Genomic DNA, 24863 nt, shown 5'->3' with positions numbered 1-24863 from the left:
GTCAATTCTCTGTGATGCATCATCATCAAAAACGTGGTATTCTGACTGCTCAAATACTATGTCTAATGGCAAGTTACTACCTGTATTACACGGGAGTTGTCAATATTCAAAAATAAGAATCCACTGCCATGCAGACAGTAAAGTCATCATGGGTATAAAGTACTTGCTCCATTATGGCTCAGAACATGCTTAGGCATTTACGTTGCCTTAGGAGAATCATTAGGTTCCTTTCTTCATTCAGCATCTCTTTCTTGAGTGCCCACCATGAGCCAAGCAATGTGTTGGGGACTTGGTCCCAGTTGGCAACTTGATTTGTGAAAGAGACAAATATCAAGGTCACTGCCATCTCCCCAGCTTCTAGAACAATGCCTGACACACAGGAGATACGACTGAACCTTTTGTTATTTTTCCTCTCCTCAACAACTCAACAAATATTTATTAAGTGCTATTATCTCATTTATTTCTCACCACCCCCTTACAAAGTAAGCACTAGCATGTCCCCCATTTTACAAACAAGAAGTTGCTCAAGAGCAGACAGGTGGCAGCAGGGGAGCGGGGATTCAAACCCAGGCAGGCGGGCTCCAGAGGGCTCTTTGCTGCTATACAGGGAATTGATGATTACACATTTCTGAGACAAACTTTCAGGGAAGTAAACAAAATAATACGGGAACCTTGGGGACTACAAACTAGCCATCTGTAAGTCGGATATGGTGCCCTGTCGCATGGCTCCATCTCCACCATCCACTCCAGATCCCACCATACCCTGCATTTTTCACACATTTATATTTCAATGTGTAGTCCAAAAGCTTTTGAATCTGTGACCTATCACAAAAAGGAGTCCCTGGTGGGGAGGTCGCTTCAGACAGAAAAGTGAGGAGGAGCTTCTCTTAGAGGAGTTTGAAATTCCATTGAAAGTTGGAGGAGAAGCCAATGAAGTCTTTCTTAAGATGGAATATGGCACGTAAGGAGGATGTGTCAGTTTTGACACAATCACTTTTAACCAAAATTTGAAAATGAGAAGATCCTACCACCTCCTAGCATTTAGAATCTTGGGAGTATGTCCTAGAGAAACTCTCATAAATATGAAAAAGGAAGCATGTTCAAAAATGTTTATTACATATTTGTTTGAGAAAAAAATCACAAACAATCTCAATGCCCATCCTGAGAAGAATGGATAAATTGTACTGGGTGGATCCAGAGGACTACAGCAATGAAAGAGAAGGGAACAAAGTCACATGCACTAACATGGATAAATCTTAAAATAAGAGTGGAAATCTCAAAGCCACATAACAAATGAAAATTTCAGAAGTATAAATGATTGGAGTGAAGAAATACTATACATTTTTATGGATACAGATACATATTGTTAAAACGTGCATGGGAATAATAACCATTAAATTCATGATAGTGAGTGGGGGTAAAATTGGAGAGAGGCTTCAAAGAGGGCTTTCTATTGTGTCTTTAATATCGTGGGTTTTTTAGGCTGAGTGGTGGGGATATGAATGTTTAACGTGTTATTCTATATACTTTTCATGTACTCAAATAATTCATAATTTCAAAAGTTATGGAAAATTTATTAGGAAAGTTGACCTAAGATGGGTTGAAGAATGGACAACAGAAGTAGGGGAGACAAGTAAGGAGGTTACCATGTCATATGTGAGGAGCAGAGTGTTAGCAGTAAGGAGAACACAGAGAAACAAAGCAATCAACTTGTCAGAGGAAAAACGGACAGAAATTGTAAATGCAAGAAGGGGAAAAAAAATCAGAGGCTCACATTTTTAAGGTTAGAAGACTGGGTGACTGAAAGGATGACAGTAACCTTCCCAGAGGTATAATAAGTACAGGTTTTGAACAAGCTTTTATTGAGGAGATTATTATTATTATTTTTTGTCAACTAAAACAATGTCACATAGGTGATGGAGATAACCGGTCTTTGAAAAATCACACCTACCTAATATGAGAATTTAAATCTTACATCTATCCCTTACCAGGAGATAAACTTCTGGCACACGTGACTTAAGCGCATTCCAAAGGTACTAACATAGGGCACTAAAAAATGCATATGCTCTAATAAATGAAAACATCTTAAGCCCAATTATTGTGCACCACCAAAATAACGAGAAGTAATGTAAACTTCTGTTAATCATAGCAATTCAATGGTTTGATTCCTTTTTCCTAAGGAATAATCAGAGTTGACCCAACTGACCAGATGTTTTGGGGAAACAGTCAGAATTATAAGTCAAGACTACCAGAATTTAATTGGTAATTCTAATATTAGCTTTCTGAAATCTCCCTGGCTAATGATTTAACTTTTCTGGTTCTGTTTTTCCTCCTTAAAATGCAATTGGAATACCTAATCTATACATTCAGTGGGATGGTATGAAGATAAATTGGAATTCATCAACTATAAAGCACTCAGATTTCTTTGGAGATGGTAACTATCTAAATACAAGACATTATTATTGATTAAAAAATCAATAGTGAATCTATGTAGTGAGGAGTATTCATTCACACTAATCATAAGACCATTACAGTCTGCAACAGGTTCATTCTTGTTAAGTCCAGTGATGGGGGGCTGACTTCACCAGGGAAACCACTCATTTCACAGGATCCTTTTCTTTTTTTTTTTTTAGTGATTTCCTTTGAAAGGCCAGAAATCAGATCATTTACTCAAGCTGAAAGTCATTTTCTGGGAATATATTCCTGGTAGCACTTTTCTAAATATTAAATCTACCCAACGTGCAGAAATAAATCCCACAGGTCTTTATAGTACATTTTGAACTGAATTTAAAGAAAGAGAACTACTTGAAGTTCTCATGAAGACATAGTCCTTTTGAATTTCCAGCTCCATGAGCTGCTTCTTCATTGCATTCAGGTTATGAGCGATGTTTAGACTTTGCTTTATTCCCCATGAAAGTTTGGAATTACTCCTCATCCTCTAGAGGCTTAAATTTTACTGAAATAGGAGGAACCCCATCTCACCCTCCTTTGTAATGTACACTTTTCCCCTTTCTCCTTAAGATTTTTCTGGGGCAGTGGCAAATGCCATTTGTACTAGTGGTTATGAGAAGACTTGACTACTGTGATCATTGAAATCCAGAGATAAGGATTCATTTAACTCTAGTTCAATGTGTTGAGAATCTGGCTATTAAAAATCGTACTGCCCTCCTGTCTTACTGATGATGGGTCCCCTCTTGTTTCATAACTGATCAGTTCACATCCTTGAGTAGCCTTCACTCTCTGTGTAATACCTCAAGTTAAGCCTTAAAATGAACCTGTCACCTTGACATTTCAGGTCATAGGAAGACACGCTTGGATTTGCTTCATCTGAGTCATTAACTCTGAAGGGAAAAGCAATGATAATTTCTATAAAATGTAAATATTAAATATTTTATGTTACTTGATACATTATTAATGGCAAAGATGTCAACAAGGTGTGATTTATGGGAACTTGGGGTTTTGAAACTTGAGGAGCGTGTGTGTGTAGGTGTCCCTGTGTGTGCAGTTGGTTGCTTCTTATAATTTTCTTGCCAGTAACATTAATTGGAGCATTCCCTTATTGATGTGCAAAGGAACATTTTTGTTAGGGAATAGTCTTTAACGACAGAGCAGGTTTAAGTATTTTCTGGTTTCACTGAAATAAAATCACAGTGTTTATGTAAGTAAAATATATCCCAAATTTGGAAGTGGTGTGTTAGTTGAAATTCTTACAAGGTAGTAGAAAATAGGCTAACTACCCACGATATAATGGGAAGACTCTCAAGGTACACAGACTCACATATGTGCATGTGTGTGCACACACATACACACTCACCATTTGTCTATGTTTATTTCAATATAGACAAATGGTGTGTTACAATTAACAGAGACTTGCAAAAGTTATGTTCAAATACAAACAAATGTTGATATTAACTACCAAACCACCAGTCTAACTATTTCACTTCTTGTGTTGCTTGTTTCAGCTTTTGTTTGAATAGATTTGGTCATTTTTCATAATTTAAAAACTAAATTTTTATCAAGGATCTGTTGTGTGACAAGTGCTTTTACATGCATAATTTTCATTTAATCTTGACTGTGACTCTACAAACATATATTATTGAATAGCTTCATAGTTAAGGAAATTGAGACCTAGAGAGATTTAGCCAATTGTCCAACATTATGAAGATATCAGCTCTGAGAAGGAAGCCCAAAACTTGTCTATATGTAAACCTTGAGTGCTACAGTGCTATTCATTCTAAATATCCAGTGGATGGCAGCCTCTCTTAGTCATAGAATGACCAACTGAAAGAGATATTGCTATGGACTGAATGTTTGTATCTCCCCCAAATTCATATGTTGAAGCCCCAATCTGCAACATGATGGTATTTGGAAGTGGAATCTTTGGGAGGTAATTCATGGGGGTGGTTAATGCCCTTATATAAAGAGGGAGAGACATAAGTTTTCTCTGTGTGTGTATGTGTGTGTGTGTGTATGTGTGTGTGCATGCACCAGGGAAAGGTCATGTGACAATATAACAAGAAGTTGGCTGTCTGCAAACCAAGAAGAGAGCCCTCACCAGACTGAATGTGCCAGCACCTTGACCTTGGACTTCCCACAGCCTTCAGAACTGTAAGAAATAAATGTTTGTTGTTTAAGCCACCTAGGCTGTGGTATTTTGTTATAGCAGCTCAAACAGGCTAAGACAGACCTGGTATAAAAACCTACATCATCCTCATTTAAAATATGAGTAAATTAAGCCTGCGAGACTATGATTTGGGCAAAGTTATACAATTAGTTGCCATTTTTAATATCCTTGTACGTCACCGACACTGTTTCATTTCTAGGAGGGCCAATAAAACAGTGCCTTCCATCTGTCCCCATTCTAGGAGAGAAAAGGGTTGAGGAACCTTATATGAAGGCAACACTGTAAGTGGTGAACACTCCATCTGGTAAGCTGCACTCATCCTGAGCTTTCCCAAGTAATGTAAGATCCTGATAACACAGCCTAAATGCCTGTGTGCTGTTCAATCACAGAGACCCTTGGGAAAGCTAAAGAACTCACAGCTCGCAGCGGATATTTGGCCAGAAAAGGCTCTCTTGATTGTGAAAATGTCTAAGATTTCTCAGTTAAATTTAACCATTCTCCCTGGCCAAGATTCTCATTCTCATTCTCTCTCTCTCCCCCTACCTCTCTCAGTGAGTTTCCATATAACCAAACTCTATACATATAATTGTGTCATTCTGGAAAGTCAGTGTGCACCAGGAGCAGAATGGTGACTTTGGGGCCCCTAGAGTTACAGTTAAGAAGAACAGGGCTTCCCTGGTGGTGCAGTGGTTGAGAATCTGCCTGCCAATGCAGGGGACATGGGTTCGAGTCCTGGTCTGGGAAGATCCCACATGCTGTGGAGAAACTAGGCCCATGAGCCACAACTACTGAGCCTGCATGTCTGGAGCTTGGGCTCCACAACAAGAGAGGCCACGACAGTGATAGGCCCACGCACCGTGATGAAGAGTGGCCCCCGCTTGCTGCAACTAGAGAAAGCCCTCGCACAGAAATGAAGACCCAACACGCCATAAATAAATAAAAAATAAATAAATAAATAAATAAATTAAATTAAATAAAAAAAGAAGAAGAACAGATTAGAGAAGATTAGAGTCAACCTTATTAAGTGGTTCCATTTTTTAGTCCTTAATTCCCACTGGAACTTGGGGAAGACCAGAGTGTAGTTGTACAAAAGAGGGTTAACTAAATGAGACTGTGGCCCAAGATACCCTTGGTTGGGATCATCGCTGCTAGAATGTAATCAAACGCATGAATCCTCCTGGCACATCTTCCTAAGATACTCTACATTTAAATGCCCAACCATTATGGAAACGTAAATGTAAGTGTAGAGGTAATCACTTTAAAAGTTACTCTTCCATTGTTGAATCTTGTTAATATGAATCTTGAAGAAATAACCACAAGTCATTTCTATATACACTGAATGGTTTTTGTTGGGACTCAACTCTATATGAAGCTTAAAGTAAAACAAAAACCAGGAAAGAAAAAAAAAGCAAAAATATAAAACTTAAAGAGAGATATAAAGATTGAAAGACAATACATATTCCATTACAGAAATCACTAAGCTCACAAAAGAGAGAGCTATCATCAGCTGATATCCTAAAATCTAGGCCTCTGGGCACTACAATATCCTGATTATATATGGGGATTTTTGTGAAACATATTTCCAGTACTGCCCATCAGAACAAATAATGAAAAGAAATATCCTGCATAAAATGTACTTATATCTCTAAAAGATTAGTTGAGTTTTCTATTGTTGAATATTTTATATATATATATATATATATATATATGAAAATATATATAATAAAATCCAAGTTGAGAATGGCAGGCTGGTCATCAAAGTTTAAAGCTCAGGGGTTCAAACACAGGTTCATCATTAGCATTGGTAGTAAAATCTTCTTTGCTAAGAAATGTGATAAGGACAACGAATTATTCAGAAACTTTCCACAACATGAAAACCCTTGACACTAGAGGCTGGCTAGTTTCCACATATGGATGATCTAATCCACCTCACCCCCAAAGTAAAGAACAGCACACATGAAGAAATGATTACGACAATGATTATGACAATAGAGCCTAAATGACTGTTTCCCTGAGAGCACACAAGAGGAAATTCATGGTGTTTGTTTTACAACACTGCCACCCTCTATGTCTTCCTCTCCACTCAATGAAATCTGCTGTCATCAGCCTGGTTGCAAAGAACACATTTGTGCTGTTCCTTCAGTGATGATGACCAACACTGCCTGGGCACAGAACAAGATGCAAAGGCAAATTTTAACATGGAGTGTAACCTCTCACTAGCTGGCAGTGAGGGAAGCACCCCCTTTCCTAGAAGGTCCTGACATAGGTTGAATCTGGTTCTTAACCTACCATCTTTACTTCAGTTAATGATCATCCCTCAAGTCAGTTAAGCTGAAACCCAAGAATCACCTAGACTAGTCTATCCTCTTGCACTAAATTCTGCTAATTCTGTCTTCTTAGCAAATCTGAGATAAAACCATGAAACAGAGAATCATCTCTCCATGACCCCAATCAGTCATGTGCTCCCTGAGGACAGGAACCCTATTCCTACTTCAATTACTGTCATGAACCCAACAGTTACAAAATGACAGTGCCCAGGCCAAAAGCCTAAGAGGCAGACATGGATTCCTCTCTTCTATTTCCAGACAAAACAGGAGAATAAAAAAAATGCTGTCCATTTATCTGACCACTTGCTCTTAGAAGCCAATCCATCAATCAATTTTTTTTTTTTTTTTTTTTTTTTTTGCGGTACGCGGGCCTCTCACTGTTGTGGCCTCTCCCGTTGCGGAGCGCAGGCTCAGCAGCCATGGCTCACGGGCCCAGCCACTCCGCGGCATGTGGGATCTTCCCGGACTGGGGCATGAACCCGTGTGCCCTGCATCGGCAGGCGGACTCTCAACCACGGCGCCACCAGGGAAGCCCCATCAATCAATTATTTTAATGATTTTTTTTCTCCCTTAGTAGACAGGAGATTCCCCTGAACTTTCAATTACTAGCCCTGGAGCACAAATCTACCATAGGCATATTCACAGAATATTCCTCAAAAGCTGCAAACTTGTTATACATTATAAAATACATGATATGTTAATTTTTAAAGAAAAAATGATTAAAAGAATTCACTGGAGAGAAGAATTGTTATATTATCTAAGTTTCCATCCAAAAGTGCTTGAGGAAAAAAAGATCTATGGATATGATTATTTCAATAAAAGAAATACAGGAATGAGTCCAATACTTTTATAGGTAATAAAGGTATCCTAGAGTTCCCCTGTAACTGGGAGCATGACTTAGAATTGGTTTAATTTCAGCTGAATGCAACTCCAATTCTGTCCTTCAATTCACGGATGGATGGAACACCTGGTAGCAAAGAGTAACATCATATCACAGAGATGAGAAGCTGTCAAACGTAGTCACTGAATTTCAAAATTAGGAAATATTGGGTATGATTTAACCCAACCTGTTCATATGGGGGGATGAAGTCTCTGAAGCTCAGGGAAGTGACATGGCTTGACCAATGGGCCACAGTTAAGTGTCCAAGCCCAGAATCAGAGCCACACCCCTGATGCCTGATCCAATGCACTCCCTCTGCAAGAACTCAGATCTCAGGAGCCACCCCTGGCTGAAGCTGGTCCTCACTAGTGTCTATTTGGCCCAAGGGATATTACACTGACTATGAAGTAGACAGAATTAAAATCTCTTTTCAGACTAAGATGGTCAGTTCTCCTCTGGCCTTTATTCTAAAGTGTGCATTGCAGCAGCTGGATAGGAGATGGGAGTGATCCTCCCAGTTTATAAAATAAATAACTCTGCAAACCTCAATATTACAGTATTTGGTTAAAAAGCCTATCAATATCTATCTTCTGGGTTAATTAATGCCTCAAGGATTGGGAATCTACTTTGGTAGATTTCCATTTGTTTCCCACACTCTGGACCAAAGCCAGTTCTTAGAAGGAGTGTATTAGTGGACTTTTCCTAGTGGCAAGTCAAGATATGTACAACTGATTTTCCCTTCCATCTCCAATGGATAAACTGTCTACTCCAAACTTGCAGATTATGATTTTATTAATCTTTGGGGTAAACAATACATGTATTGATTGTTCCATTTCAGGGGTGAGAACAGCATTTTAAAAGTTTTAATTGAAATATCTAATTAAAACCTGTTTATCTTTGGACCTGACATAGGCTATTTCACATTTGTTGGCTTTGCTTTTCATTTCTCTTGAATCACACAGACTGTGGGTAAAAATTCCAAACAGAAGCTGCCATCTCAGCATAAGTACAGTTTCTAACTCTTTGAATTCATCCACATAACATCAGTAAGATTTTTTAATTGAAAAAGCAATACAAATTTTTAACCTGAATATAAAAATGCTCAGACCTTAAGTTTCCTTAATATTCTATTCTGTGATTTAGCAAGAAAATTCAAGGTTGAGATGTGATTCTTTACATAAATTATTCTTATCAAGAAACTGTTTCACTCAGAACAATGCAAAGAGAGAGAAATGGCTTTTGGTATGGTATATTAAATATTTTCCATTCTCTTTACTAATGTTTCTGTATGTTGTGGTTCTATGAATCTACAATAAATAAAGGCTTCACAAAACAGCTACATTATTTTGGGTTTCTAGGGAAAATTTTTTCTCTATTTCTGATCTAAAATCAGTAGTTAAAGAAAGTATTTATTCCTGATTCCGTGCCTTAGGTGTTCGAGACAGCAACTGATGAAGTAGTTTCACTTTATTGAATAGACAATATTTTGTAAGTTAGCCATTTGAGCTCACCATATAAGGAGATAGATAGAATTAATCACATAAATATTTTTACACAGGCTCTGGAGCCGCAGTGTCCGGAGTCCAATCTTGGGTCCCTCTTAAAATCTGTGTGACCTCTGGAAACTGGTTAGTGGCACCTTAGTTTTCTCATCTCTGAGGTGAGGAGAACAGTACCTACACCTCATAGGGTTGTTGTGAGGACTGAGTGTGAAAATGCAGGGAAAGTGCTTAGAATGTTGCCTGGACCCGGGTAAACACACTCTCAGTCATCACTGGAGATTTGATTTTAAAGCCTCCTTTCAACGTATTTGGAAGCAGCTGAAAACATATACAGGCTCCACTTCTCTGCTCCTCTGTGCTTCCTCATGACCCCAGAGAAACCCTGGCAGTGCGCCGCAGTCCCACATCCTCTGTGTGCTAAGTAGGAGCATCATTTAGAAAAATCATGTTCACACTCTCCGTCATGAGAAAGTTCTTTGTTGCAAAATAGTGTGAAGCCAGGAGGCCCCTAAAGAGGTTGGTGCCAGTTCTGGAGAACAATCTCCAGGTTCTTAGGTTAAGGGAACTGTGTCATCTTGTCATGGCTCCCATTACCACGGTCTACTCTGCTTTCTCTTCCAAGGAAAACTTCCCATGTCCAAGTTGAATTGGCCTCTTTAATAACCTCATTTTAGAGTAGCCTAGGGATGTACTCAGATCTCTCTAAGGTAGTTGCAATTGTCCCAAACCTCATGTGTTTAGAAATCACACAAACACTCTCGTGGAAAACAGTAAAGATGAAGAAAGAGTGAAGTCGCACAAAACACACACACGTGCACACGTGCATGTGCAGATGCTCACGTACAGAGTGAAGCCACAAGGGATGTCCCCTCCTGACGCCTCAGCTGATCCCTACAATCTCAGATGATTTGTCCCCTGGCTCCTGGATCTCCTCAGCCCCACAGACCCACACTCTTCAGGTCCATGTGGAAGGCTTGACCATGACCTGACCTGCATAACCCTTGCCCTCCACTGTCCCTCCTTCACTCCACCCCGGGCCTTTCCCTTCCAGAAACTGGTCCAACTGCAAAAGCCCTGACACTGTACCAGCACTGCTGACAACCACCACCTCCAGTGCTTCTCACTTACCCGCTTTCTTCCTTTCAATGAGTGCACCCATTCTACTTACTGAAGATCTCGAGCCCCTCTACTGGGCAATCTTTCTCCAATCTGCCAGCTCCTTTCTGGCTCTGGTTCCTTCCCCAGCCACTGAGAAAGCAGCCCCATCCTGTAATCATCCTCCACCGCTCAAGGTGAAGGGCAAGGTTGATCTTGCTGCTGGTCTTCCAGCAGCTCTGTATATAAAACCTCATCCAGGCCCAGTCTCACCATTTCCCCACTCTGCACTCACTCTCAGCACTAGTGGGTAAGAATACAGAGCCTCACAGCCCTGGATGTTGGGGCCACCCCCGGCCCAGCCTCGGGAGGGCACGCAATCATGCCCAGTGGTTCTTCATGTCTCCTGGCTCAGCTCCCCTCCCCAAAGCCCTGCGCTGCTGATGGTCATTTTTAATTCTCTCCGCAGACTCCTGTCCCCAGGCTGTGCCTTCCCTGTCTCCACAGATGACCCTACTATCTGCCTGCCTGAGAAAGGGGAGATCTGTGGCAAGGAGGACCATCCGTTTCCCCTCCCAGAGCAGCGCGTGCGGCATCTCCAGCTGCGCCCACCCTCTCCTCCCCCGCCTGCCCATCTCAGGGGTGAGGGCGCCCTTCCTGTGCAAGACAGACCCCTCCCCTGTGTGCTGGGCTCTATCTCTGCACCTCAGGGGCATCAAGCTGTCCCCTCCCACCTGGATCTCCAATCTGCCTTCAGATTTCTTCTGGGTCTGTCTTCTCAGCATTTTGCTCAAACCTCGCTCCACCATTAAAACAAATAAACAGGACCTTTCCTCAATTCTACTCCCCACCCCCAGATTCTACCCTCATTTAACTGTGCCCCTTTACAGCCAAGGCTTATAAACTTACATTTTGAGCCCCTTCTGCCTATCCCAGCCATTCTCAGCAATCTTGTGTCTATCCACCGAACCCCCGTATCGCCCGATCCAGTGATACGTTTTGTCTTGATTTCACCTGCTCTTGGTAAGGCATCTGGCACTCCTGGCCACATGCTCCTCTGCCCCAGTCCCTTCCTCCCCTCGCCTGGCCCCACTCCCTCCTCCTGTGGCCGCTGTCCCCTCTCTGCCTGCCCTGTGTCTCACTGTGCTCCTCAAACGGCCGCTCATATCACCCGAATCACTTGCCCTCGCAGACGCTGGTTTCAACCGCCAGATACAAATCCCCAGCTCAACTTTCCAACCCTAAGTATGATTAACCTTCCACCACCTGCACTCACATATATTTATCTCCTGGCACCTTCCACGTTGTATTTTAATTGCTTATTTTCCTGACTGTCTCTTGCCAGCAGCTGGAGAGCAGGGAGGATGCTATATTCCAAAAGCTTTTCTGCAAAGGCCCAGATAGTAAATATTGTAGGTCATGCACACATCATGGTCCCTCTTTGATGAGGCTGCAAGCACTCACTGACAACACATCAGTGAATGGATATGACTGGGTTCCAAGAAAACTTTTTTTAGGGCCACTGAAATTTATATTTGATATAATTTTCATATGCAGTGAAATAATATTCTTCTTTTAATGTTTGTTTGACCATTTCAAAACCATTCTTAGATCATGGATTATACAAAAACAGGCAGCAGACTGTGAACTATTTGTATTTCTATCCTGTACTTTATTATTGGGACACAATAAATACCCAGTGAATGTTGGCCCAATAGATGACTAATACTTATTTGGCTAAACCATCCCAACTGAGACAGGCTGAAAGATTCACACTATTTCCTATGGAGGAAACAAAAGTCAACAATAACAATATATTTGGTCTGCTGCTTGGCTAATCATGTCCATGTTTCTCCAAAAGAACTTGAACTGTACAAGGTCACAAGAGGGGAAGGATTGGGGTTGGGTTTTCTCCCCCAGGAGGAGGCATAAAGAGTTAACTCACTTTGAGAGACCATTTCAGGCACAGCCTTGAGGACAAGTAGCAAAAGCAAGTTCCTTTCTACTTTCTCTCCTGGGGTTTTAAAGGCAGCAATACCACTAATAACAAACTATGATAATAATCTTTGGAAAAATTGGTAAACATCAGTGTGATCAAGGCATAGAATAGCTTATAATTTGTACTTCCAGAGTAAAGAGATAATAACGGCCTGCTTCTCAAAGCATATAAAGGGTAAAGATCTGTTCTTTCTCTAACGATGTTGAATTACAAGGGCCCATTCTGCCTCTCCGTCCAAGGGGCCTGGCTAGATTCTAAGTGAAGCTGGGGCATTTCCTGGGGCATCAAGCACACTGATACATTCTGAGATCAGGAAATAATGATCTGTGCTTGTAAAGGAATTCTGCTCTAAGGAATGATTCCAAACAAGCCAGGAGAGCATTCGAATCTGGTAACAGGCATGGCTGCAAGGATGACAGACCAACCAGCGTGGCCCACCTCGCAGCCCAGTCCTCGTCTGGGAGGAATTTTGAAGGGAAACCCAGAGGGGCTCTGGGCCAGAGTAGAAAGTCTCTGTCCAGCGGCTGGGCAAGGGTCTCCCAAGGGGCCAAATTGAGACGCTGGAGGGACGTTGGTCCCCGATCAAATGACAGATCAGGAAATAGAAGCAGGAAATGGAGCAGAGGTGGCTGACAGTCCTCTCCCGTCTGGAGGGAAAACTGTGATTGGACGATTCAAAAAGGAAACATCGGGCTAATCGACTTCCTTCGTTATTTTGCCAGACCCTGTTCAAGCTGAGCTGCTTTTTTCTCACGCCTTATATGATTCACGCAGACTCACCCACATCCGTGCTTCCCATGAATCTCAGAGCGAGGCAAGGGCAACAACACCTCCCATCATCCGCTGCAACCTAAAGTGCCAACCAGGCACTCAAGCAGCCTTCTGCGTCTCCCCCCAGCCCCCCGCCTCCCCTCCGTGGCCGAATGTGGACCTACTGACGTCCAGGCTCCGTTTTCCTGAGTGATCCCAGTGGCTCAGTTCCCAAACTTGGTGGTAGTGGTGGTGACTGGGGTGGGAGGGGGTGGAGTGTGATGAAAGGTGGGCTCCGCCCACCAAAAAAATCTACATTAAGTAGATTTGAAATCTTACGATCAGACTCCCTGACAATTTTAAATGAGTCGGTGCTGTACCATTTGGTGGCCCTGAGAAGAGGTGTCCCCACTTCCCAGAGAGAGTAGCTTCGATGCGGAGACGCCCCATGTCAGGTCACACTGGACTGACTCTGTGGTCTAGGCTGTCCCCTGGGAGGGCTGAGACGTCTGTCCGACATCCACAACCCCCTCTGTGAAGAAGAGCGCCCCACAGGCCCTAGAGAGCGTGGTGAACTTGAGTGTTCTCTCGGTAATTTTACATTTTTCTCCTGGAACTATTTGATAACTTTTATATTTGCCCATAAATATACTGCAGCTTAAAAAAATGCTATCTCTCTATCACGACCCGGGAGCTGAACTTTTTATAAATCTCACCAACTGCTGTCCTTTCAATCACACATCTGTATGGTAATGACCTTATGTGACAAGGTAAGAAGCAGAAGCCCTCTGGAGGGTGCTCCCCAGCAAACCCATTTTTCTCTGCTCTAAATTATGGCATGTTTCAATTCCAATGTTAATTTCTTTCAGTAAATATGTTTTTCACCTAAAATACTTTAAGAAATATTGTCACCTTCTGAATCATGCTGGGAAATGCCAGCAAGCATGGACAATTTTAAACAGGGGATGGTTTCAATGTCATTTATATTTTGTTTGGAACGCATTAGAATTTTCTTCCCTTAGTTGATTCACTTTCTTATGCTTTGCTTATGCTAATTGGGTTAAGCGTGTTGAAAATGAGCCACAGGAAGGAAGATGACCTAAATGCAACATTTTAGGCGGAAATAACTCTGGCATTCAATAGACAACTGGTCATCCTCCATGGCAAGGACTCATTTGTGGTAACCAAGACTCTGATTATCCTGAAATTCTTTGTCAAACTTCTTCACCTTTCCTCATATAATATCAAAAAAATAGAAAATGTACACTTTACATTTCACATCAATAAAACGTTAAATCATGTGTTACTGTTAGCTGCTCTATCCAGAGAAAAAAATAGCAAAGCAAAGCAATACCAAAAGCAAGAGAGAATTACTGTGTCTTTTAAAAAGTAAATATAGGTCTTATATCCTCAATCCAAAACCATAGGAATAGGTTGTGTTTATCTATTTACTGTTCTAAAGTTCTATAATGAAATATGAATAAAAGTTACCAACTGGTAACTCTAAATAGTTTTCTTACATGTGCCCAAGTAGCTTTAGCTAGATATATTACCAACTGTGAAAAACAGATTTTTCAAAAGGGCCATGATATACATAAGAATTTATCTGAATTAAAAAAAAATTATTTAGATTTGAAACTTAGGAAAAGAAAACTTCATGTTGAAGAGCATGAGATTTCTGCAGAAGAAGCATTCTTAAATATTGACTATAATTGATACAGAAAGAAGAAGAAACTTTGATCAGATCCTCATCCTAGTATATCTCAGGTTATTTTTGAATACCATACTGAAATACTGGATCTGCGCTATAAACACTGCACTGATTCTTTTAGAAAATAAAATCCAGCAGGGGTGGTCCAGATCACTGCCTCTCAAAACCCCTGGCTTCGCCAGCACATTTAGGAGCTCTGGGGTCAGTTTCTTCTACCTATTATACTGTTGACACTGAGGGGATTTTACTTTTCAATCTCTTCTTTTCGTGTAGTAAAGGCTCCCTGAAATTGCTTTAAGAAAAAATTGCTTTCCTCTGTCGCATGGCTCTGTGGATAAAGTACCGATTCTGTTATTGCTGGATCTCCTGATTATTCTATTTCTCAAATTCAAGTACAAGCATGCAGAACAGAAGAGGCACACACACACACACACACACACACACACACACACACACACACACACACACAGGAAACCAGCAGCAACCAGAAGTACCTCTCAGGGCACTTTTGAAATAATGAAAGATGATTGTTTATGCCATCCTGCTTTTGAAAGCTTCACATGGCATCCCTGGTGTCCCCCAAAGATGCCAGGCAGGATGAGCTGCATAGCAGCAAGGCCCACTCTTACTTTCTTAGATAAAATTGCCCCATAAACCTAAATTGTCATAGAATGGATTTTTAAGAAAACCACTAGAATGGGGTTAAATATAGTCCAAACTACAAATGACAATGTCAAAAAGCGAACTGTGAAAAAGATCTGGAGGATACACATCAAAATGTTGAGAGGGGACATTTCTGCAAAGGAAGTGACATAACAAAAGGGCAGTGTGAGGGAAATCGTCTTTTTAAAAACTTTACATATTTCACAATTGTAAACACAAAATGCTTTTTAATTTGAATAGGCATATATTTATACTGTGCGGACGATTAAGAAAATCTTTTAAAAGAACAAAAGTAATTCAAGTTTTTAAATTTTGTAGCCATAACCAGTTCCTTCCCTTACCATCCCAGGGAAGATACAAATATTTTCCCAACGTGGTTTTGGCACTAACTTGGAGTGTTAATGTGATTAGGTACAAGTTTCAGGAATCCCACTAACATAATAGGGTTTTCGTTTTAGTTTGTTGCTTCTACAAAGAGACTGAACTCACCTCATGAGGTTCTACCAGGCACTGAGGAGACTTGGTAAACTGCCCTCACCTCCCAGAGGCAAGGTAATCAAATGACCCCCCGTCCTTATGGCCGAGTCTTACTTAGTCCCTCATTTCTGTGAGTCATTCATAAATGGATTCCTCTCATGGCCCAAGCTTCCCTTGAGTTACCCAGTCGATGGAAGTGTTTTATGTGCAAAGTGGTCCTGTGCCCAGAGCCTTCCGCCAGGCATTTGCTTTTCATTTCTAAGTTTGCTAATCTTTCTTTGTCCACTGTGCAAATCTTCTTAGGGAGCCAATGCAGGCCTGCTGTGGTTATTACTTCTCCCTAAGTCGCTGACCCTGGGCTACAACATCTCGGTGATTTAAATCCTTTATATTAGTTTTCCTGGTGCACAATCATAGTCTGAATGCCATTGATGTAAATATTTAAAAGAGCTCCACAAACATAATACAAAATTATATCTCTCTGTACTTCCATTTCCTTAAGACATCTCCCTCTTACAGCTCTCTGTTTATCTCTTGACCACCACCCTCTCACCTTTAACACCCTTCTCCTAATCCTCTTGAACTCATTTTCACTCTATTCATCTCTCATGGAACAGAGTTACTTTATCATTTAGGAAATACAGCCTGTTTATATAGACAAGGTGAAACTTGTTCATCAAGCCCTCACACATTTACCATTCCATCATCTAGAAATCTGTCCAATATGGTAGTCACTAGCCACATGTGACTGAGTTAAATTTAAATTAATTTAAATAAAATTAAATTTAAGATTCAGTTTCTCATTCTCACTAACTACATTTCAAGTGCTCAACAGCTTAATGTACCTAGTGTCCATGGTATTGGACAACACAGATATACAACATTTTCATCACCGCAGAAAAGTTCTGTTGGACAGCCCTGATCTAGGTATTTGAACAATAATGGTACCTAGACCCTTGGGATAATTCAAACTTTAATAGTAAGAAGAAAGTGGATCTTGCAAAAGCAGAAAATGTTTTACATAAAAATAAATGAAAGCAACAAACAAATTTACTTTGCCTGGAAATAAGTAAATTTCCCCAAGTAAATAAATTTTCGACAAATCTTTACTTTTCGATTTAACAATCCAATAAAAATCTCTTCCTAAACATTACATACACTGGCTGGATTATAACATATTTTTGGTTCTGCAATAATCTTCTACGGATTTGCAGAATTCTTTTTTAAGAAGAACATTTACGAAGCTGTCATCTGCTCCTTCTCGTTTAGGTACAAACACGTTTGAAAACTTGGATGAACAGGAATACGGGAATGTTTCCAACTACTTTAAAGCCCTCTGTACGGGGAGCCAATCTTACATCCTCCAGTGGTGACAGCGGGGCCATCTCCCCCCTTGCCAAGCATCTCTTCATCCATCAGCCTGCTTGGCTATCACTTCCCCCATGAAATCTGCCTGAAAATGTTCCCTCCCTGCATAAAACAGCCAGCATCAATCTCCCCCTGCTTTGTCCAACTACCATCTCCTGTGCATACGTCCATCACTCTGCACATCCAGCTGAGTTCTAGTTATTTCCACGTCTGTCCTGCTCTTGTGTCTGGGAGCCCTTAGGGGGACAGGAAAGTGACCGACTCTCATTTGCATCCCCAGCACTTAGTACTGTGTTTGACACATACAAAGCTTATTGAACTGAGCTGAACAAATCGGACTCAAAGTTGAAAAGCCTGCTTTTCACTCTAACTCTGACTCTGTTCTTGCAGTCAGGGGTATGTATCTGAGGTATAATCAATGTAATCTACTTTGTTACTGTCTACATTTAATTAGAAGACATTTTAATTAATTCGAAATGCTAGCAGGAGCTATTACCTGCTATGATCCAGTTGGCTGTTGGTAGCCTACATGTATTTGCTTTCTGACTTAGTGGTTTCTCAATTTCTTGGGAAAAAAAAATAAGATTTTCTCTGGGTCCAAATAGGCTAATTAATGAGATTGCCAAATGAAATGAGCACTGTTGTTCAATCTGAATTCTTTAATATTTTTCAAAATATACATAAACTATTGTATGATGGGATTTTGATTTGATGAACAAAAAGACAATGAAAAGTATTGTCGATATTTAAAACTTAGATAAAAATCCACTCTCCAAAGCTTATTCAGGAAAATGTCAATTGGTTTTTGTTCCTAAGAAACTTGACTTTATAAAAAGGGCAAACACCCAGATTTCAAAAGGGAGGCCCAAAGACGTCATACATTGTCAAAAAGATCACTAGTTTATACGTATGTGCTCTTAAAACCAGAATCCTAATAATCTTGATTAAAAGACTGGCATTAACAATGAAAATTTAAGATACAATAACTCAGCATTAAATGCAGGCTGTGGAATTCAAGAAAATGATTTCCTAACCAAGAAATACATGGCCCTTTTCAGTGCTGTAATAAAGTCAACTGGAATTTTTTTCCCTTCAGGTTGGATTGGGAGCCTAATGGCTCTTTTGCTTTTCATCTCCCCTTTTAATAGCAGTGGAATACCACATTTTATAACTTTTATGTTGAAATATAGAATAAACACTATTTCTGAATTTGCTGAGGTATTTGTAGAACAATTTTGTAATCCTTCTTAATTTAGAGCAATACCCCAGAGACTATATTTGTATAGAGATTTAGAATTTCCAAATGCTTACATATGCATTGTCACATTTAATGCAAATTGTTCATATACATGATTAGCTCAATTATTCAGGCAACATCTGTTCAGTTTACATATTATTCATGACATTTCCCTCCCTTCTTTTTTCGTTTCTGGCCTGAAATTTTATACATTTCTTTCTTATTAGTCTTATATTAGTAAAAAGAGAGGAAAGAAGAAAAGGAGGTGAAATCCAAGCTGATCATATTTTTTAAATGTATAGAGTTCTTTTAGAAAAAATGAGACTATTAAAACTGCTAGTTAAATTAAGGGTCTAGTGAGTAGAGGCACTAATTTAGGTGGTTTAAAGTATTTCAATGTTTGTGACTTATTTAAATACTCTTAATCTACAACTTCCAGTTAATAGCATAATTATTTTATAATAGTTATTTCCTTTAAGCCTGTGTGCTAGGGATGCTTATTCCCATTTTTATAGGTGAGAGAAGAGGAATATGGAGAGACGAAGTTCATCTATCCAAGCAGAGGCCAGCGTTACAAACCAAGGCACTTGATCCCAGGTTGAGAATCCTTTCCCTGAAATCAGTGGCTCTCAAGCTTCATCGCACCTTGGCGAGCTTGTGAACACAGACTGCTGGGGAGGGGGGCACCCGGAAGTTTCTGATTCGGCAGATCTAGGGTGGGTCCTGAGAATGTGCATTTCTCAAAAAAGCACTGCAGATGCTGCTGCCATGGGTGGTCCGTGGACCATTCTTTGCAAACCACGGCTGCCTCCCTCGGCATTTTTACATCCTTTAAGCTGTAAACCACATCAGAGCAGGGAATCTCCTGGATACGGTGCAGTGCTGCCTCTCTCCATCCCCATCTCCTATTGCCAACTGGTCACCATCACAATGCCTGTGGCACCTCACACACACTGGGTAGATGCTGCATGAATTGAATCAACCTCCATTTTCTCATGGTATAAGGGAAACGAGATTCGTTAAGTGAAACACGTACAGAACCTTTTTTGTACGGTCTATTTAAGCTAAAATGTTCTATCCTTTATTTCTCTTCTAAGCCACTGAACTTAATAAGTGAAACGAAGAGGCACAGGACAGCAAGGAAAACTGTCCCCAAGTCCTTACCCTTCCAAGGGGCCCTTTATGCCCTCGGAGTCACCACACCACCATGTTACACCTCCAGGTTATCAGTGCTCTCCCCAGAGATACAATATCGCCATTGGCACTAGTCAGTGCTTTCCCAGCTTTGTGAGGGGGATTTATTTGCTCCTATCCCTTAGAAATAAATGACTCTCCTTCTATCGCCCACCCCAAATAATTTCTTCAACTCCTCCTTCTTTGTGTTGCAAAATAGATCACTTTAAACGGGCATTATCCTGTTCATTTTTTCAGACTACTTGAGAATAGACATGCTATGCTTTCTGAGAAAAGTGGCGAGATTGTGACGCCCCAGATAGCCAATGAGCTGGATAACCAAGGTCACGTGAACCACAACATTCTGTGTTAGATCCAACTGATGAAAACATAAGAGCTGCAAGAAATGGATTACTGACCGTTTGTTAACGTTGAAGGTCATGATCTTACCTATGCACACTAGATCCATAAAACCATACATTCCATAGCAGATTTGAAAAAGGATGTCCTTCCTCTGCCACACTGCATAGGGGCTGAAGGCTGACCAGAGGAGCCAGGTCACACTCGCTATTAAGAACAGGGATCCTAGGATTACAGCAATCATCTGAACTTTCTCAACCAGTGTTATAGAAATGCTTTGCCACTAAAAGAAAAACAGAGGCATGTAAGAAAAAGGTGCTGTGTATAATTGAAAAAGAAAAAAAAAAACATTTTCAGCCCCATGTTTCTCTTCATGTTAGACCCTTTTCAATCTGATCGGCCCCCAAACAAATTTTTCCATTTCATCCAGGCTATAAAAAATAGACAAGCAGGTAAAGATTAATGAATGGCCTCTACTTCATTATTTTCAGTAATTCACCATTCTACAAGTTTAATCTAGTTTTATTCCAGATAACCACACTGAGTGTGAATGGCTGAGGAATGTTTAGTACCTAGGAATCACATTATCATCTTTCACATGTGCATGAAATTAAATACACTCTGAAGAAATATGGTGAGGACTCTTCTATTTGGAAATTTATTTTGCTCTTAACACATTTGGCTACTGCAAAAAAAGGGAATTATCTCTTTTTTATGAAAAAAATGTAAAAAGCAAATAAATAAGCTATATAAGAACATCCGTGAAAAAGTCGTTTAACACACTGAAATAATTATAAGGGAACTAGAAAATTGTATGTTATCTGTTACTGGTACATTTCATATGCTCAGATATTACTGGCCATTCATTATCTAATGAGTAATCCATGAAGCCATTCTTGTCAAGATTTAGAATTTGTACTTGAAGGAGTATCTTTGAAACTCACAAACTGTGTAAACACACACCATTCAATGGAGAAAGTAATTTGGTGTCTGAAGCATCAGCGTTTGAGAGGGTTTATAGTATAAATGATGAAAAATCTTCAAAGGGTGTTATCAGCTTGAGAGAATTAATTAGTCATGTTCTCACTTTCGTATCACTGAGACAGAAACAAAACTAGAATTTCTGTTATAGTCTGCCAGTAAACAATGAAACTCAAAACAACCTGCACAATCTCCCTGTGTGTGAGAGTTATGGCTGCTGAAACATGTGGCTTGTCAGCAGAATCCCTAAACAGTTTAAATAACCTTGAAAAAACAAACTTGAACAGTCAGCATCCATTGGGCGAATCTGATATTTCCTTAACCTCTTTACTTACCTAGAGTCTGAATATGTGCATCCCCAGATAGGGGTCTATCGCTACTCATAAATTCCCTCTCTCCCTCACTGCCTCTGTCTCTCATCATAAAGAATTAACATATAATGATTTTAAATATGCTTTGAGCCTTGCATATTCTTAGATGCAAGGTTCTAAATTCTATACTTGTTAAAGATTAAATATCAAAATGCATTTGAAATATTTCATTCTCTCAGATCATTTACTTCATGTTTCTCTTAAAAAAAAAAAACAGAACCAAATGACAAAGGTGGTAGATTCTATAAAAAAGGTATTTCTCACCATTTTAATACTAAGATTCATTGATTGTAAAGTGTTCTTGCTTTTACAATTTTGCACGAATAATAACTGAACTAGACAATATTATTTTATCATTACAAATGAATCAATGTTGTATTTCAAGCATGTATTTGAAGTTTTTTCTTTTTTTACTAGCATCCTGACATAATTTTAAACACATTAATTTCAAATAACTAGGCATTTGAATTTTAAACCATTTTAAATTTGGTGTCACAAGTGTGAAGTGTCAATGTCTGTGGTCTTGTTTAGTTCTGATGCTCATTAAAATCTGCATTAAATACAAAAACATGGTAAATGATATAGAAAACTACTTCCAACTAATATCCGTCCTAGATGGATGCTATCATGTCTGTAGGCACTATGTTAGCCTTTGTCAACTTATTAATTACACCAAATAGATGAAAACAAATCATCGTTATAAATCCATGAGGCAAAGGTGTCCGACTTGTGTGCATGTGTGTGTGTTTGATTTTCCCATGATGTGCTACATGTTTCAAAATACATATGCCTGAAACACAGAAGTTGGGTAATCAAAAATGAGTGAAGAGGATTCACCAAGAATGTGTTTTACCTACTGAAATCTATTTTCCTTTTGCCAGGAATCCTTTATGTTCCAGATTCATTATGTGATTTTAGTGGAGTTAAATTTGGACAGCTCAATATTGTATAATTAATTATATTTAGTTTCAGTTAGGATTATTAATTAATTAGTTGATCCAGGCTGCCTGCATGCCCATTCAATAACAACATGGTGGACCCTAGTAGGCACTCGGATTTGGGTGAACTGGTGGGTATAGTTCTATGGTGTTGTGGTGTGTCCTGGGACAAGGAAACTGGTGGCTTTGGTCTCAGAGTCAGCATGACTGCCAGGACCGGGAGGCCATGCTCAGGTGGCAGGCTTCCCACACATGAGGCTCAGCTGTTCCTTGACAAGGAAGGTGAATGAGCAAAGGGGCAGACTTACTAGGAAAAAGAAACATATGATATGGCTTATATGTGGAATCTAAAAAAAACCTGATACAAATGAACTTATATACAAAGCAGAAATAGACCCACAGACATAGAAAACAAACATGGCTAGCAAAGAGGAAAGGTGGGGGGAGGGATAAATTAGGATGTTGGGATTAAAATACACACACACTACTATATATAAAATAGGTACGCAACAAGGACCTACTGTATAGCACAGGGAACTCTACTCAATATTTTGTAATAACCTATGAGGGAAAAGAGTCTGAAAAAGAATACATATAATATATAATATATATTATATAACTGAATCACTTTGCTGTATACCTGAAACTAACACAACATTGTAAATCAACTATACTTCAATAAAAAAAAAAAGAAACATCAATGCTTCACACTTGTTTGGTGTTACCAAATTTAAAATGGTTTAAAATTCAAATGCCTGGTCGTTTGAAATTAATGTGTTTAAAATTATGTCAGAAAGCTAGGAAAAAAAGAACAACTCTTGATTACAATACACTGGGAGGCTCAATTATTTACTATTATCATAGAAATGATTTTTTGTTGTGGATATAAGAAGTAATTTGGGATTTTTGAAGTTTACTTTTAAAGAAGGATAAACTGTTTAAAATCTATAATGAGCCCCTTAAAATTTTGGTTTTACGTCACTTTGCTAATAATGCAGATGTGCAAATGTGTCTGAAAGTGCATGGATATTCTTCACATACTGATGAACCCTAAAATTAATACCATTTCACTGAATAGCTAATGCGGACAAACTGTTATCGAAACAAAGTTTATTAAACCAATTATGAACTTAGGGATTTCCCTTTGAACGCTGATAACATCTTGATAATTTCTTTTCTCACTATGTACTGCTCTCTTATTTTTACCATTATGTGCGAAAAGTGGGATTGATCACATTCTTGCCTTAGGAAAAATAATGCTGCTTCCTACCACTAGGAAACACCCACATAGCATCCTTGCCCTGGAAGACACACATCATCTACCAGGCTCAGCCTAAAGGAGCTGTGTTAATGGACCATTTGCTTGGACAATAAAAACAGAAGATGAGAGTCTTGAGTCTTCTCTCTCTACCCCAATGGTATGCAAGGCCTGAATTTCAGTTTGTAAAGCACTTCTGAATCTTGAACAAAATTTGTCAACTGCTGAACACACGTTTCTCCTCTAAAAGTTGATATATAAGTATGTATATATATTTTTTCACTTAAATTTCTTCCCATATTTGGAAAGTAATATAACAATAACCATATTGGCTTAGAGCCAATAATTGCTATTCTTTTCTTTCTTTTCATAATATGTGATTATGTGTGACTCTTTTATAGACCTAAAAAGCTGTCCACTTCTACACAACTGTTGAACCTATTGTTTCTAGCAAAAATGGGCCCAACTGGTTCCTCTTTGGGAAGTTCATTCTTATTTTGTGTACTAGAAGAAGTAATTTAATATTCACAGCCTGTATTTATCCAGGGCTAATATGTGCCAGGCACTTTTCTAAGTCCTGCATACTAACTCATTCAATTCCCACAACAACCTTAGGAGGAGGGTACTACTATAATCCCATTTTACAGGTTGGGAAACAAGCAGAGATAAGTTAAACAATTTGTCCAAGGTTAAACGCCCAGTAAGGACTGGAGCTGAGATATAAACACAGATAGTCTGACTTCTAGGTTCATGCTCTTCACCCTTATACTATTCTGTGTAATGATTCCACTGAGCTCTGATAACAATTAATTGCACACCCCCCATCATTTCAGTGCCATGGCAATTTCCTGATAAAAGCTTCAAGTCTGTCTTCTCTGGTCTACTGAAATAGCTTTTTAGCTGGATGTCCAGCGGTGAGTCATTCGCTGATCCTCTATGTAACTCCCCAGTGTACATTCCTAATGAAAGAAAAGCTGCCCCTGCTGGGCTGGATTCCAAGCTCCATCAAGGAGGCTAACTATGTGGTTCAGCACATATTCCCAGTGCCTGGCACATAACTGCTGCAGGAACGATGAAAAAAAGGGATGTAGGAATATTACAAGGAAGAGAGGAAAGAAGAGAAGAAGAAAGTTGGAAGGATGAAGGGAA

At 39.6% G+C, this 24863-nt stretch overlaps 1 protein-coding gene across 1 annotated transcript in view; it reads right to left on the bottom strand.

The window, feature by feature from the left end:
• The window catches only part of MARCHF11 (membrane associated ring-CH-type finger 11), a gene marked incomplete at its 3' end in the record, with an annotated part of 120485 nt that overhangs the window by 408 nt on the left and 95214 nt on the right, over positions 1–24863 (bottom strand). Inside the window, exon 3 of the mRNA XM_079702839.1 lies at positions 20257–20449. Within this exon, the coding sequence (XP_079558965.1) occupies positions 20257–20449 (193 nt within the window). The remainder of the gene's footprint in view (positions 1–20256; positions 20450–24863) is intronic.

The sequence above is a fragment of the Hyperoodon ampullatus genome, assembly GCF_949752795.1.
Source record: "Hyperoodon ampullatus genome assembly, chromosome: 4".
Lineage (NCBI taxonomy): Eukaryota > Metazoa > Chordata > Mammalia > Artiodactyla > Ziphiidae > Hyperoodon > Hyperoodon ampullatus.
This window is presented reverse-complemented; position numbering and strand designations above follow the sequence as displayed.